At 35.2% G+C, this 18,180-nt stretch overlaps 1 protein-coding gene across 5 annotated transcripts in view; it reads right to left on the bottom strand.

Annotated features, from left to right (window-relative positions):
• DNAJB14 (DnaJ heat shock protein family (Hsp40) member B14) overlaps positions 1-18,180 on the bottom strand; it is a 57,273-nt gene that overhangs the window by 17,003 nt on the left and 22,090 nt on the right. For 3 of the 5 annotated variants that reach the window (XM_066279600.1, XM_066279602.1, XM_066279601.1), the window contains exons 2-3: positions 17,221-17,395; positions 9,742-9,887 (exon numbers count right to left, since the gene is read on the bottom strand). In XM_066279600.1, coding sequence (XP_066135697.1) covers positions 9,742-9,887; positions 17,221-17,395 — 321 coding nt within the window. The remainder of the gene's footprint in view (positions 1-9,741; positions 9,888-17,220; positions 17,396-18,180) is intronic. The other 2 variants (XM_066279603.1, XM_066279604.1) reach the window with 2 other exon arrangements.

The following is an 18,180-nucleotide window of genomic DNA, read 5'->3' as shown; positions in this document are numbered from 1 at the left end:
GCAATTCCATTTCAGGGAATTTATTGGAAGAAACCCAAAACATTAATTCTAAAAAATACATGCACCCCTATGTTCATTGCAGCATTATTTACAATAGCCAAGCTATGAAAGCAACCCAAGTGCCCAAAAAACAAATGAATAAAAAAGCTGTGATACATATACATATGATGAAATATAACTCGGCCATGAAAAAAAATGAAATCTTACTATTTGTGACAGCTTGGATGCACCTAGAGGGTACTATACTCAGTGAAATAAGTCAGTGAGAGAAAGACAGGTACACTATGATTTCACTTATATGTAGACTGTAAAGAACAAAATAAATGAATAAACAAAACTGAAACAGATATTCACTGATACAGAAAGAACTGGTGGTTGAGAAAGGGGAAGGGGAATTGGGACACTGGGTGAAAGAGGTGAGGGGACTAAGCAGCACAGATTGGTAGTTACAAAATAGTCAAGGGGAAGTAAGTAAAGCATAGGAAATCTAGTCAATGATATTACAATAACTATGTATGGTGCCCATTGGGATACTGAAAATTATCGAGGGGTATACTATGTAAAGTATATGATTATCTAACCACTAAGCTATATACCTGAAACCAATACAAAAATACAAAAACAAAAAATTTATACTTAAGTATTTCTTGTGTGACTGTAAATGGTAATATACAGTGTGTCCGTAAAGTCATGGTGCACTTTTGACCCGTCACAGGAAAGCAACAAAAGATGATAGAAATGTGAAATCTGCACCAAATAAAAGGAAAACCCTCCCAATTTCTGTAGGATGATGTGGCAGCATATGTGCATGCACAGATGATGATGTAACACTGTGTATACAGCGGAGCAGCCCACGGCCATGCCAGTCGAGACGTGGACGGTATAGAAGAAAGTACAGTGTGTTCTGTGGCTCGCTAAATTCGAATCCGTGACCAAAGTGCAACGTGAATATCGGCACGTTTATAACGAAGCGCCACCACATAGGAATAACATTATTCGGTGGGATAAGCAGTTGAAGGAAACTGGCAGCTTGTTGGAGAAACCCCGTTCAGGTAGGCCATCAGTCAGTGACGAGTCTGTAGAGGCTATATGGGGTAGCTACCTAAGGAGCCCTAAAAAATCTGTGCGTGAGCCCACATCGAACTGCACTGAATAGGTATGAAACTGGGAGAGTTTTCCTTTTATTTGGTGCAGATTTCACATTTCTATCGTCTTTTGTTGCTTTCCTGTGACCGGTCAAAAGTGCACCAGGACTTTACGGACACACTGTATTTTTAATTTCAGTGTTTACATGTTTTGCTAATACATAGACATAACTACTTTAAAGTATAGAACTGGATTTTTAAACACAGTTAATATTTATCTCATATCCTGAAACATTGCAGAATTCACTTATTAGTGCTAGAATTTGGGGGGGGGGTACATTCCTTGGGATTTTATACATAGTCACATCATTTGCAAATAGGGACAGTTTGACCTAGGAATCTGTTATTTCCTTTTCTCACCTAATGCACCAACTAGAATTTCCAACACTACATTGAGTAAGAGTTGTGAAAGGGGACACTCTTGCTTTGCATTAAGTCTTTCACCATTAATATAAGGTTATATATAGGTTTTCTATAGTTGCTCTTTTATCAATTTTAGACAGTTCCTTTCAATTCCTAGTTTTCTGTCAGGTTTTATCATAAATGAATGAGTGGTAAAATATTCTGCTCACAAATATTAAGAGGATATTTTATAGCTTCATATTCATTTTGAAATAACCCCTAAATTTTGTGAGCAGTATATTTTAAATGCTTTTACTGCACTGACTGATAAAATCATTAGATTTTTCTTTTTAGTCTATGAACATAGTAGGTCACACTAATATGCAAATATAGAACCAGCTTTTCATTCTAGGAATAAACTCTACATGGTCAGGATATATAATTATTTTTATCTATTATTGCTGCTGATATTTTTTAAAGGACATTTGGACTTATTCCATGAAGACTACTGGTCTGTAGTATTTTTCTTTTTCTTTTTGTAGTGTTTTTTTTCCCCCTCCCTCCCTCTGCCCCTCCCTCCCTCTCTTGTATTTTTCATTTTCTTTTTTGTAGTGTCTTTTTTCCTTCCTTCCTTTCTCCCTCCCTCCCTCCCTCCCTTTATTTTTTAAAGTGAGAGTAGAGGAGGTACAGAGACAGACTCCTGCATGAGCCTGGACTGGGATCCACCCGGCAACCTCTGTCTGGGGCCACTGGCAACTGAGCTATTTTTAGCACCCGAGGCAGAGGCTGTGGAGGGAGTCATCCTCAGCGCCTGGGGCCTACGTGCTCAAATCAATTGAGCCATGGCTGCAGAAGGGGAAGAGAGAGAAAGAGAGAGAGAGAGAGAAGGAGAGGGGGAGCAGATGGGTTGCCTCTCCTGTGTGCCCTGACAGGGAATCTGTTTTGTACTGTATTTGGTTTTAATACAGGTTGATACTCACTTTGTAAAATACATTGGACAATGTTTACTTCCCTTCTATCTTCAGGAAAGGACTGTGTCAACTAAGAGTTTTTAACTCTTCTTAAAAAGTTTGGTGCAGCTTGACCAGGCAGGGGCGCATAATTGCTTAAAAAAACAAACAAACAAACAAAAAAAACCCTGAGGTCTGTGGCTTAAGCAAGGGGTCACTCACTCTGCTGTAGCCCCCCCCCCCCGTCCCCCGTCCCCCCCCCCCCCGTCAAGGCACATATGAGAAAGCAATCAACGAACAACTAAGGTGCCACAACGAAGAACTGATGCTTCTCATCTCTCTCCCTTCCTGTCTGTCTCTATCTGTCCCTCTCTCTGTCTCTGTTTGTCACCAAAAAAAAAAAAAAAAAAAAAAAAAAGGTTTGGTGCAATTATCTAGTAAAAAACTCTGGACAGTTCTTTCAGGGACTTCCTGAATTACAAATTTAACTTACTTAACAGTTACAGGGCTGTTCACATTATCTACTTCAGATTGAATCTTATTTGTATTTTTTAAGGTATTAATCCATTTCATCTAAAGTTGTAAATGTATGTGTGTGTGGACCTGTTCATAGTACAGTACTCTCATTATCCTTTTAATGTTTTAGGGTCTGTATCCTTGTTTCTGATACCATTTCTAATAACGGTCATTTCTGTCTTGTCTCTTTATTTTTCCCCTTTGTCAGTCAGTCAATTTTATTGATCTTTTCAAAGAACTAGTTTTTTGGTTTCACTGATATTGACTACTGCTTTTATTTTTTTCAATTTTATTGATTTTTACTATAACCTTTATTTCCTTTCTTCTTGGTTTGGGTTTATTTTGCTCTTCTTTTTTGAGGTCCCTGTGGTGGACGGTTAGATGACTAAGGCTCTTCCTCTATTCTAATACATGCATTAGTGTTACAAGTTTCTTTTCAGCATTGCTGTAGCTGGTCCCCTCAACTTTTGATATTCTGTACTTTTATTCAGTTCAATGCATTTTAAAAAAAATTCTTTAGAGACTACCTTGACCTATATTCTGAAGTGTACTGTTCAGTTTCCAAGTGATTGGTCATTTTGCAATTAGCTTTCCGTTATTGATTTCTACTTTGATTTCACTGTGGTCAGAGAACACATTCTGTATGATTTCAGTCTTTAACTTAGTGGCAGTTTATTTTATGACACAAAATACGCTCTATCTTGGAGTATGTTCTGTTAGCACTTGAAAAGTATTTATAGTCTGTTTTTGTTGGGTTAAGTATTCTAAAAATGATGATTACATCTTGATTAACGGAGGTATTTAATTCTTCTATGTTCTTGCTGATTTTCTGGTTAGTTCTATCAATTGTTGAGCGAGAGGTGTTCAAGTTTCCAACTATAACTAAATTTGTCAATTTCTTCTTCCAGTTCTATCAGTTTTTGATTTACGTATTTTACATCTCTTGTTTTTTTCTGGTACATCCACATTTATATTGTTATGTCTTCTTGAAGAACTGACCCCTTTATCCTAACATAATGTCCCTCTCTGAAAATTTTTTTAGTACCAAGTCAACTTAATCTAATATTAGCATAGCCATTCCTGCTTTTGATTAATGTTTGCATGATTTTTTCCCACCTCTTTACTTTTTATGTCTATACTGTCATAAATAGAGTTTCTTATAGATAATATAGTCAAGTTTTTTGACTCATTCTGTCAATCTGTCTTTTAACTGATATATTAGACACTTATATTATATTTAATTAATTACTGATAAGTCAGGGCTTATGTCTGCCATTTTATTTTTTGTTTTCTAACTTCCTGTGAGTTATCTGAACTTTTTAAAATTAGAATTCCATTTTAATTAACCTAGTGTTTTCTGTGTGTTATTTCTGTACAGCTCTTTGGTAGTTGCTCCAGGTATTATGTATATATTATAATATATACATAACTTATTACAGCCCACTGGTGTCATCATTTTACCAGTTCAGGTATACTTTGGAATTTTTACTTCTTTTTACTTTCCTTTCTCCTTCCCATTTATAATATAATTAACATATATTTTCTCTGCATACACTTACACTATCAGACAATGTTAAATTTTTTGCTTCAAATGTCAAATATAATTTAAAAATTTAAGAGAAGCAAAGTATATTACATTTACCCATATTTTTTCTTACTGTGTTCTTCCTTCTTCATATATTAGGATTCCTTCTTTTACTGTTCCGTTTTGTTTAGAAAACTGTCTTTAGCTATTCTTTTAGGGTATGTCTGCTAATGACAAACTATTATTTTTCCTTCATCTGAAAATATCTTAATTTGCCCTCCATTCCTGAAGAATATTTTTACTGGCTATACAATTGTGGGCTGATAATTCTTTTCTTTCTGTATTTGAAAAATATGCCATTTTTTCCTAACCTGCATGATTTCTGATATGAAAGTCACTGTTATTTGAATTGCTTTTCCCCTAGAGGTAGGATGTCATTTCTCTTTTGTGGTTTTTAAAACTTTTCCATTGTCCTTAGTTTTCAGAGTTTACTATGATGTGTTCTGCTAAGAATTATCTGTTTAGAATTCATTTACATTCTCAAATTATATAAGCCTACAGTTCTTGCCAAGTACACACTGTTTTAACCATGATTTGTTTTGAGTACCTTTTCCACTGTGCTCTTTCTCCTTTCCTTTCAGACCCCAACAATATAAATGTTAAATCTTTTGTTATAGTCCCACTGGTCACTGAGCCATGTTTTCTTTCTTTTTTTCAGTCAATTTTCTCCACTGTTCCGACTGGATAATGTCTACTTTTCTATTTTCCAGTTCACTGATTCTTTCCTCTGCCATTCTGCTGTTTATTTCATTCATTGCTCGTTTGTTTTTTGTATTTTTAAACTGTAAAATCTCAATTTAATTCTTTATATCTTTTACTTGCTCAACTTTCTATTTTTTTTTGCTGATACTTATTTTTCTAAATTTATTCCAAGCATAGTTGCACTTGCTCAGTGAAGCATTTTTATGATGAATGCTTTAAAATCTTTGTTAGGCAATTCTAACTTCTCTGTCATCTCCATATGGGTATCTTCTGGTTGACCTTAAATTCAGTTTGAGGTATTCCTGGTTCTTACTATGACAAGTGATTTTTGACTGAAATATGATCATTTGAGATATTATCCTATGAGACTCCGGGCCGTATTTTAAACTTGTTTTAGCACTCTCCCTCTGACACTACTCTGGTATGGGAAGAGGGGACGCCACCTTGATATCCTAGATGGAGAAGTCCAGGTCTCCTCCTTGGTCTCTGATGACCTGTGAAATGAGGGGTCCTCACGACTGCTGAGCAAAGATAGGATTTCTAGTTTTCCATTAAGCCTCCAATGATACTTCACTGGCTAGAAGATAGAGGTGCCTCATTACTGCTTCCCAGGACATATGGCTTTCTTTGCCTCTAGATGATGGTGAAAGTCCTGATTCTCCACTGGGCCACTTAGGACAATACCCCACTGAGGAGGGGAAAGGATGCCTTGTTATTGCCCGGTAGAAGTGGAAGTATCATCTCCTACTCAATCTTCTTTCTTACCACCCTGGGTGGGATGGGTGGGGGGTTGAGAGCATCTTATTATAACCTGCAGAAGTTGGCAGTCTAGGTTTGCTCCTCAGCCTTTGCGGGTGTGAGTGGGGCCACAGTTTTTTCTCCATGGTATTTGGCATCAGGAGAATGGCTCCTGCTTAAAGGTTTCCCGTCTTCTAGGTTACCCCTTTCCTGTGCTTAGGCTTTTCTTGGGAATGGTTGTGTTAATTGGTGTTTCTGGTTTGTTTGCTTCTCCAGAACCCAGTCTGATATAAAAGTCAAAATGAAAACCCAGCTAAGTCACTGCAATGTTTTCTTTGGGTCCCAAGGTCTCTAGCCAGTTTACCTTCTCTCCACCTTTCCGAGTTTTCTTATGTTTTGTTTTATATACAATATTCAGTTGTATTTAGTGTGAGGTACAGGGAAAAGTACATCTCTATTTTCAAAAATGAAAGTTCTCACTGATTTTTAAATCACTGGCTTCATTCTCATACCCATGTTTCTGCCATCATCTCTCTTCTCTAACCATAGAAATCATATTCATCTTGAGAATACTCTTAATTTTCACCTAGTATATGAAGGCTTCCCAATTACCCTGATCACAGTGCTACTTTATCTCTCTCCCTTTTCTTCAGACATCTTTATTTTATGTTTTGGTATTTAATTATTCAGTAGTCTGGGAGATCCTAGGTAAATCAGTTAATCTCTCTGAGCCTCAATTTTCTTATTTGTGAAAGAAGTATGACATTGGTCCCTGACTATTTCATAAGGCATTTAATAAGTACTAAATAAAAATCTATGAAGTGAAAAAGAAAAACTATAAAATGCTTGTCAAATGTTAGGTATTCTTATCATACCACATGTTCTATATGGGACTTAACTCCCCTGTATGAATTATCATTTCTATGAGTAAGAGTATATTTCATATTCTCTTACTGTATTTCTGTAAAAAAACTTGCCTGAAATGTAAAATTGACTTTTTGTGTTTAGAGATTAAAATATTGACCTAACAAAAGTAATAGCATCTTATTCATTATTATTATTAGCAAGCAAACACATATACAGCTAATCCATATCTCCTGCTATTACATTCTATATATGTCAACAAACACAGATACTATTCAGATTAGTTTCTGAAATACTTGTGTTTGATGATAATGTAAACTATTTTGAAAACATCCACATCAGAAAGAAGGGAAGGTATCAATTTTAGTCTAGAATTTTTTTTTTTTTTGACTTTTCTGAAGCTGGAAACAGGGAGAGACAGTCAGACAGACTCCCGCATGCGCCTGACCGGGATCCACCCGGCACGCCCACCAGGGGCGATGCTCTGCCCACCAGGGGGCGATGCTCTGCCCATCCTGGGCGTCGCCATGTTGCGACCAGAGCCACTCTAGCGCCTGAGGAAGAGGCCACAGAGCCATCCCCAGCGCCCGGGCCATCTTTGCTCCAATGGAGCCTTGGCTGCGGGAGGGGAAGAGAGAGACAGAGAGGAAAGCGCGGCGGAGGGGTGGAGAAGCAAATGGGCGCTTCTCCTTTGTGCCCTGGCCGGGAATCGAACCCGGGTCCTCCGCACGCTAGGCCGATGCTCTACCGCTGAGCCAACCGGCCAGGGCCTAGTCTAGAATTTTTTAAAAGCATCTTTACATATACTGTGCAAGTCACTCTCAAGATGTAAATAAAATATTCCCTGCTTTGGGAAAATGACAATCATAACTGTAAAGAACAAAGAGGTACATGAACTTAAGAGTCCATTTAGTTTATCCTCCTTGATAGCAACCTTTTATTTTTAAAGCTTTACAAAACACACAAAAGAAAATATCTCTATCTAATTTAATTTCTTAAATCAATTATCTCCTCTTTTTCTAAGAATAAATTAAAAGCAAATGGTTTCCATCTGCAAATAGTGTTCTGGTATACACAGAGCAACAACATATACTGACCTCTTATGCAAAAGAAAAAGCTCTAGTTTTTGCTTAGAATAAACAGTTTGATACCCCCAAAACAGAAGGTAAGATCGACTGGTTAAAATGAAAGTAAGATGAACCAAGAAGGTAATGAAAAGATCCTATATACTGAATGAATGAAACCCGTCATTTCTGTATGATGACACCAGATGTAGTATTTTCTACCTTGACTCACCAAGCATCTATGGATTACAACCTGGGTTTTCTATGTAGTTTTCACTCAATGAAAAATAGGCTCATTAACCAACTCCCTATTCTGATCCTCTCTGGGATTAACTGACATCTGATTTACAGGTAATCTCCTGTGTCCTGAATAATAATAAGTCTCTTCTCTAGATATAAATTACCTTCTAGAATGTTGATAAATATTAAGTTTCTAGTTTTGCAAAGCAGAGCATTAAAATCAAATATGTACTAAACCAAAGTACAACCACCTTTGTTAAATCCCTTTTGGGTATCTAGCTGGAGAGACATTTATGCTGCTCACCACTCAAAGTGTGATGCAGGCTGTGAAAATATTGGTAGATCCACTTACTGTTATTCTAAACCAATGATGTTAACATGACTTCAATGCAGAAATGGGAGAAAATGACATTTAACATTCTTAATGTTAATGGAAAATTAATACTGACATCACCTAGCAGATCAAAAACATGCAAATAACTCACTGCCACAATGTTTTTAAATGTTTTAAGAACAATAAAAAATTGAAATTAAAAGATTTTAATTCATAATGTAACAAATTTGCTTGAACTTTTTGGTGGATATATGCTAAAGTTCGTGTTCCTGAGTAAAGAAGACTTTCCTGTACTCTCAAGGCACCGCTTTTTATTTAAGGAAACAGAGAAGGCTCTGTCACAGTGATTTACTTCCACCAGTATCACTTTGGCGACTGCTTTTGTTGGAATATTATTAACAATCCACAAATGTATTTTGCTTGGCAACTTCCTTAAAGATATAAAACCATTTGGCAAGTGTTTTTGTATAAAAGACCAATTGCGTCATCTATCTTTTAGGAAAATTTTTATTATGAGTATCTATTTCCTCTAACTCCAAGCTCCCCAAATTTATTTCACTGTAAGCATTATACTTGGCTCTATGAATGCCAAATTCACAAGAAGAAACAATCACAAATTCAAGCATGTTCCTATGACTTAGAAGTTAACCACTATGAATAAATTGTATGTAACAAAATATGAACTTACAAAATCAGTTATTTTATGTTTATTTATTAAGTTGGCAAAACATGAGAAAAATGAAGACAAATGGAGAGCAGGTAAGAGAAATGAAACTATTAAATAAAAAGAAAAAAGTCACATTAGTGCTATCGATAAAAGATGCAAAGCTTGGCCAGAGTTAATAGAAATATAAGAACACTGGGCAGACGATTCCAAGTACTTTCCAATTCTAATATCTTAGTATCTCTAATATCTCAAAAATGTTATTTTGCTTTCAGTTCCCTTAGAAGCAGATGGTAAGACAGTAGAGGCTCATGCATAATCATCAAAGTACTGGTGCTTGGTAAACTAGAGAGCAGGCACGGGTGTCTATAGGTTACTGAGGACTTGGCCAAAATCAGCATGTTGCTTTTGTGAAGCCAAACTGCATTTGCTTGGCTCTCGGTGCAACAGGTTAATAGTGAAGTTACAGAGGATTCTGAGGACCCCTGCTTATGCTGGCTTGTATGCACCAATCGAAAAGCAGAATTTAATATTCGGAAACATGTAGGTAGATTCTAAAAAGAACTTAGTAAAATCGTTTTAAAAGGTTTACTTTACTTTTAAAAGCATCTGTTGCTCCAGGTGCATGGTTTTTGTCTGGATGAAACTTCAAAGCAAGCTTTCTATAAGCTTTTTTCAAATCTTCATCACCAGCATCTTTGGTAACTCCAAGTACTTCATAGTAATTTTTACATTTGTTTATGCTGTGAACAAGAGAGTGTGTTATAACGAAAATTTCAAGAAAGAAGTTCATGTAATAGCTCACAGATCTGTCTGTGGATTGTTTTCTCAATATTGAATGATAGCTTATCCCATTAAGGGTTACTGCTTCATTCTTTTTTTTGACCACAGACCATTCCTCCAACCTCTTTCTAGTCTAAGAAGAGCTGACCATGAGAATGTTCTTGGTGCAATTTATAGCAACTACAGAGTAGTAAAGCAAAGTCCATAACAACTGTGGATGAAGGACAGAGCACAGAACTGTAACTAAAATGAGAGGGTAAGAACAACTTTATAGTATTTTTAAGAACATAAAGAAATTCAATAATTGCCCTGGCTGGATAGCTTAGTTGGTTAAAGCATGGTCCTGAAGCTCAGAGGTTGCCGGTTTGATTCCCAGTCAGGGTACATACAGGAACAGACTGATGTTCCTGTCCCTCTCGCCCTTTCTCTCTCGCTGAAACCAATAAAATAAAATAAAAACGTTAAAAAACAATTCAATAATCCTCACAAGTATGTTTCACCTAAGGAACAGCATGTATTATACTACCAAGAGTTTGGTTATCACATAATGTATACCTAACCAAATATCAAAGAATTAGTTTAGTGCTAGTAAAACAATTACAGCACACTATGATTTACATGTCAAGGCAAGTTAATTCAGCTTGGCCAAGCTAAAGAGAATTCATCTGTAAAAGATAAAATCTCATAATATACATTACGGGACTCAAAAATGTTTGTTACCTCCATTTTCATGGTGATGATCATACTGTTAAAGATTACAGTTAAGTCCTACTTGACATCGTCATTAGGTTCTATGACTTTAAGCAAAACAACATATAATGAAACCAAGTTTACCATAGGCTAACTGACATAAAGAGTTAAGTTCTTACAGCTTCTCATCAATGTTATAACAAAACAATGTTTAATGAATTATCATTATTCAAGGACCTACTGTACGTACATAGTTTATAACCCTAAAGATGTAACTGATTTAAACCCAGAGTCCTTAATTAATATATGGAAAAGAAATACTCTAAACTCTAAATAAAACAGAGAACAATACTTTTGAATGCTAACATTCTCCCACAATCTAATAATTTTTCTTCACTAAAATCCAGGTCCATTTACACATTTTTGTGGCATACTTTATGATGTTAGATGTGTTCCATGTGTGAGTGGCTTAATGACAGTGGTAGTAACAGGTAAAAATGAGGCATAACCGTTCACTGGCAGCTAAAGAACTGCAAACACTGACTCAGAGTTTTCAAAGAAAAGAAACAGGATTTACTTATTTTAAACTACTGAACATGTTGATCATCACACCACTTGCTACCTAATCGGTTCTCAGTAAATATTTCGGGAATAAAGGCGCCTCAGCTCTTCCTTTATAATGAAAGCAGTCATCATTTGGTATATAAAATAAGAAAAAAAAGAGAAGACACTGTAAAAGATTATAAAAAATTTTCCATATCACACCAATAAAAATCTGTTATGTAGTCTTTTTTACAGTAACAATAATTAAAATTGGATTTTTCTACTTTAGATAATTATAAATATTAATACAAGTAAATTTTATTTCATGAACATGACATTTCCTTTATTTAGTCAATAATATCTACTGAGTACCAACTATGTCCCAGACCACATTCTAACACTTGAGGTATATATATTACTGAACAAACAGAGGACGGTCCTGCCATTGTAGAGACTCCCCTAAATATGATGAGAAACTATGCGATAGAAAAAAGGAAAGGGGATATTTATAGAATACCTACTGTGTGTCTGGCACAGGTCCACAACCCATGTCCATGTTCTAACATCCATTAAACTCTGAAAAATGTTGTTACTCTATAACAGACCTGACTGCAAAAACCTGCCTTGAACTCTTTTAAAAGTAAAATTTGGCCTGACTGAATATGAAACTGCTACACAGTCTTCATTTATCCCATTTCAGTGTGAATAGTTCTATGTTTTATTGCAGAAATGTTAGTATTAGGGCCCAAGCTCTTACCAGTTATGTAATGTATAATGTATGCTTCCCTTATTACATTTCCAAAACATGAAGAATTCTAATTACAAACTACATCTGGTCCACAAAGTTTTCATACAGAGAATTGTAGAATCCTATTATGCTGATTATTTTACACAAATTATCTCATTTACTCCTCATTAGGTAGATGTTATTCCTATTCAATCAATGAGGAAATCAAGGCTTAGAGTGGTTAATTAAATTGCCAAAAGTTATATAACCAGGATGTAGTCTTTCAACAAAAATTTACTGAATATCTGCTTTCTGCTAAACCCTGTTTCAGATGCTATAGTGTTGAATAAAACAGTCAGAAAAATTCCTGCTCACGGTAAATTTACAACTGGGACAAGGCCAAGCGATGAACAAATATATAAGAAAAATATAAAGTATATCGTATGGTGAAAAATACAGACAAATAAAGTGGCAAAGGGGAATAGAGAATGAAAAGGGAGGCCTGCTAGGGTGATTAGGAAAGGCTTCAAAAGTAAGGATTCAAATCTCAGTTTGTCTGACATAAAAATGCTGTCCAGAACCAGAATAAAGAAAAAAAGGAGTAATCATCTCTTTCCTTCCAATTCGCTTTTCTAATCAGTGTTTAAACAGACTTTCTTTCTTCCTAGATATTTGCAAATAATGGTGTTGGTGCCCAGAATATGTGTTCTCTGCCTCCCTACTTGCTCAGTTAACTTCTATGACTTCTTCAAACCTCAGCTTAGCTCTTTCTCTTCTCAAAAACTGAAATTCCTCAATACTAGGTTCAGTGACCCTCATATAGCCTCTCACAGTTCTCAGAACTTAGTCCTATCCCAGCAATGACCACATTGTACTGTAGCTACTGGTGTACTTGTCTGATTACTCTTTCTAGACTCTAGGCCCCTTGAAGGCAGGTACTGTGTCTTGTTCACCATATGAGCTGAATGAATGAAAGGACAGATGGATGGATGACTGATTGAATTTGAGGGCAGAAATGGTGAAGATCCAAAAGTCATTTCTGGACCAAAGGTGATAAATGCTGTAACATAAATGTAGTTGGCATCAGAACTGAATTTGAAATAGAGGTGAACAGACTATGAAACAAGGAATAGAGCTAAGAATACGACACATTACTTGAATGCAGAAAACAAAAAGTAGTGCCTGACCAGTGGTTAACAGTGGATAGAGTATCAACCCAGCACGTTGTGGTTCCAGGTTCAAAATCCCAAGGTTCAGCTGGAGTGCAGGGTCACCAGCTTGAGCATAGGGTCACCAGCTTGAATATGGTATCATCTGTATGATCCCATGGTTGCTAGTTTGAAACCCAAAGTTGCTGGCTTGATCCCAAGGTCATTGGCTTGAGCAAGGGGATCAATGGCTTGGCTGGAGCCCACCACTCAAGGCATATATGAGAAGCAATCAATGAATAATTAATGCCCCAACTACGAGTTGATGCTTCTCATCTCTCTCCCTTTCTGTTTGTCTTTCTAAAAAAGGAAAAGAAAAAAGGTAGTAAATCAATCAAACACTGAACAATCCTAAAGTCATTACTATTTGGTTTGAATAGATAGTATGTTTATTTACTAGATTAACCCTCTAGATTTGTTTTATTGCTAATTTCTGAGCACAAAAGGCTAGGCAATAGAAGAAGGCAGTCAGGAAAGGGCTGCTGGATAGTGCAAAGAAAGTAGGCTGGAATTTACAATCCTCTAGATGTGGATCACAGAGGTAAGAATTGCTACAAGAAGAAAAAAAAGTAAGAAAAACAATTATTTCGCCAATTCTTAGCTGTATCTAGCTCTGCCATATATTCTCTGCACTAAATTTTTCATATTTTAGAGAAAAAAAATCTCTGAGAAATCAGAAGTATTAAGTCAACATCACCAATGAAAAACTGAAGGCTATGTATTTCAATACTCCAAATATATTTATTTACCTAAGTTTTCATACCTGATTAAGAAAACAGCATTTATATACTTATTTTAATTCATATTTTTGTTCATCATGCTCCTTTTCACTACAAAAATGCATTTGTCACACTTTTTATAGTTTGCTCCTCACTGAAAGATTCAAGCCTTTTAAAAAAATTCTTACAAAAGAATTAAAAAAAGAAAGAAGAAAAAAAATAAGTTAAAAAGAGGTAAGCCATTACTCACCCTAGAAGGAAATGTGCAACCAAGGCAGAAAGAACTGTCCTGGTGCTCAGCAGACTGAACCGGTCTGTCTGGTTCAGCCTCCCTGTCTTCCTCTGGGCGGCAGAGCCAAGAGGGCAGGGGTCCTCTTTCAGTTCTCTCTCAGATGATACCATGGAGTGTTTACACAGAATCCACAATTAATTGGTGTTTAGGGAAATACTTGTTTATTCTTGGAGGTAAAGGACTATTTATTTTATAAATTCAGCAAAATTTCTTTTCATTTAAGGAACTATAACTTAAATTCTTATAAAATCCCCATAATTCAAATGACTTAACAGCTGTACAGAGGTGTTCTAGGTTGATAAATAAAAGTATGGCCCAGCTAATAGTTCACATTGATTTTATAAATTTTAAAATAAAAGAGGAGCTGTAAAACAAGAGATATTAAACTTTTTCAAATTAGACCCATGAAAGTTTTTTTTTTTTTTTTATCAATTTTTCAATATATCTCAACTCATAACAACAAATAGTGCTTAGTTTCACAGAATGTTACTTTCACAAAGTTGCACGCTTTTCCTTCCATCTTACTGTAGGCTCGCTCGCTCTTATGCAAGGGACGCAGTATTATTGCATGGCTTCTCCCATTGAGCCAAACTGTCACTGAGCAACTTGTTTGCATAACAGTGTTAGCCAACAAGATAACACGGCTTTCTTCAGAAAAATCCCCTGAGTGTAGGTAAAACAAAAAAACAAAAAGGTCCAGCATGTAAGTGTTTGCTGGTGATGTTACCTCACTAAAGCAACACGTAGGAAAGCTAATATAATGAAGTGTTTCAAGGTTGAGCTAAGCAACTCTTATCAAGGTATTAATTTAAGTATTTTGAATAATTTAGGGATTCTACTATTAAAGAAGGTTCCAATCATATTTACTCCCCAAAGGACAAAAACCTTATATTTATTTAATGAAAAAGGTATAATAATGTTATTGACAAGAGAAACAATCTCTGATATAGGTATACTGCTAAGCTAATACTTCTACCTGGTAAGAATTCATGGTCTGAAACATAGCTGCGTTCCAAATGCTAACCAGCAATCCTTCTATTTCCTTTGCTTTTCCCTCTACAGATATTTCATACTTTTACCACTCTGCTCAAGCTTTCAATCTCATCTCTTTCCTTATAACTCTCAAAGGATAAACTCAGCTCCAGTTTCACAGAGAATACAGAAGCCAGCTGACAGAAACTCCCTCAGCACTCTGTTTCCACCTGGCCACCTCTGACCACAGACGAAGTATATCTGCCCCCACCATCATCTTTCATTCTCCCATTCTTAAGATGTCCTCTGAATACTGAAACAGAGACAGAACAAGGTGCTGCCCTCCCTTCCTCACTTCTACTACACTGGGAGCTACTCCTTTCTTCCGTTCAAGATTAGGGTAAAGGAAATTAAGAAAATAGGTTAAAAAAAAAACAAACCCCACCAGATTTAGAATATTCCTCTTCTCCAAAATTTTCAACTATATTTTTAATGATATTTTCAAATATATAGGTGATTTTACAGTCTTTCTTTTAAAAAGTGTCAAAATGATTCTAAATGAAAACCACATGTGTACAATTAACTTTATTTAGGTCTTTCACTGAGAACATGTTCTCCCTGCAAAAGTAATTTCTACAAGAAAATACAATTTGTTTTCAGATAAATGTGGTTTCCTGAAATGCATTTCAACACACTGTTTAATTAAAGCTTTTTCTTAAAGAAATTAAAAAGCATGTCTCAGTTTTTCTCACTTATCTCACTTATTCAGCCATCTCTGACATAATGTTACAGTTATAAAAGTGGTTAGCAACATTATTTATATTCTTAAAGTGCTTCACTACCATTCATGCTAATCAAATACTCTTCACTATGGATTTTCATTATTACGGATATACAGTATAAATAATTGCTATTTGATTTAAAATGACTTTAATTTCAAATTATGAAGAGTAAAAAAGAATAAACTAAGAAGGAAGAATGGAGAAAAAAGTGTGAGAAAAGAAAGGAGTAAAAGAAATAAAAAGGGCAAAAGAGAAAAATAATCTAACTAGTTTTACCTACTCTTTACTTGCTAGTTCACTGTATTATAATTCACTCTCTGTGTGCATTATCCGATTAGTCACTGTTCAGTGTCCTTCATCCTTACACTTTAGTTTCCCTAGAGAGCAACATTAATACATCAATACAGCTTCCTGAAGTTGTAATAGGAAACAAACAGTATTCTCTCTGGTATTTCATACTCAGAGGTCATCTTATCCAGAACATTTATTCTTAATTACAAAATTAGCAAAGTCAAATCCCTAAAATCCAGTTCATAATTTTCAACTCTACCTCACTCTTCTGGTTTAAGTGGAGTGTTATCATGAGGTAAAACTAAAACACTAAGAGAGAATAGTCAGAGAAAAAGAATTATGGGGTTGGAGGACTAGGTGGAAAGGTGAAGGAAGTAAGCAAAAAATAAACAAACAAACCCTCACAGGCACAGACAACAATATGGTAATTACCAGAGGAAAAGGGGGTGAGGGGAGGTAGGAGAGGGTAGAGGGTATATAAATGGTGACAGAAGGAGACTTGACTTAGGGTGGTGAACACACAGTACAATATACAGATGATGTAGTATAGAATTGTACACCTGAAACCGGTATAATTTTATTAACTAATGTCACCCCAATAAATTCAACAAAAAAATAAATAAGAGGACATTATGATGTTCGCATATCTATCAAGCTATATAAAGATAACCTTAATAAAGAAATATAGACAGAAAAATACTATCCTTCATTAAGATAAATAGAAAATTGAAAATGCTGTTACTATTGCCCTCAATATTTCTCTCATGTAAAATTCTCCTGCTTTCATGAATATATATGACAGAATAATTCTTCTATCCTCTTTTCAATATTTTATCTAAATTCTGTACTATCAAAAAATTGAAATAATTTTCCTCAAATGATCTAAAAAGTACTAAAAATTTTTGAAAATTAAAAAATGGAACCTTCCAGAGTATTTTATTTTACAGTTTGATTTTCCTTGATGTGTTTTCTACTGCATTGTAATTCAAACACTTTTTAAGGCGCTATACTATTTAAAAGTTACATTAGTATCAACTTTAGTTGAGATATAAATCACACATATTCCTACCTGAGAACTCCTTCGACTTGGTCTTTGGTATACCCCTTTCCACCGTCACCACTACCAGATGTGGTGCTGTCCTTTGTACAGTTAGGCTTGCTCTGATCCGCGCTACCTGATGGTTTTCGGCAATAAGGGCTATTTCCAGTTGTGCTTCCATTTTTCATAATTATTTCCAATAGTGCTGTAGAAAGATATAGAAAGCATACTACATCAAGGTACAGAACACATGATTCTGAGAAGAAAGTTATAAAGTTGACAAATTAAGAATCACGTACTCCACAAAGACTCAGCGTGGGGTCTTTTTAAATGGCAAGCATACCCTTATGTACTTAACTGTTTACATACCACTAATCACCATTTAGAAGTAGAATATTAAGAAATTTAAAGCTCATAACTCAAAAGTAGTTTCATTCAATTACCATACTTATGACGCACTTTAATTTGTCTATCATGGTAAAACTGCTGAATACTAAAGAAAAAGTAGTCAATAAGATTATCTACAAAGAAACAGAAATTAGACTTCCTATTTTTTTCCCAACAGTAGCAATGGCAGCTAAAGAGACACTGGAATAATATCTTCAAAATACTCAGAGAGAATAACTGTCAACTTAAGTTCTACATTAATTTTATAGAAAATGCACAAAATTAGAAATACTTTCAAACAAAAACAGAAAATTTACTACTAAAATTTCTAGAAGATATTATAATACATATATAAGGTCTACCGGAAAGTTCTGTCCGTTTTTGGAATAAAACAAAATACAAGTTTTTCTTACTGTCAATAAACTTTATTAAATAATATAATTGCCATTATTATTAATGATTTCTTGCCAGCATGAGGGCAATTTGTATATCCCATTTTTGAAAAATGTTTTATCTTTTGATGTGAAAAATTGAACCAGTGCTTGATATCTTCTTTATTTTCGAATTTTTTGCCCTTTAAAAAATTTTGTAAGGACAAAAACA

The sequence above is a fragment of the Saccopteryx bilineata genome, chromosome 5 (genome assembly GCF_036850765.1).
Source record: "Saccopteryx bilineata isolate mSacBil1 chromosome 5, mSacBil1_pri_phased_curated, whole genome shotgun sequence".
Taxonomy (NCBI): domain Eukaryota; kingdom Metazoa; phylum Chordata; class Mammalia; order Chiroptera; family Emballonuridae; genus Saccopteryx; species Saccopteryx bilineata.
This window is presented reverse-complemented; position numbering and strand designations above follow the sequence as displayed.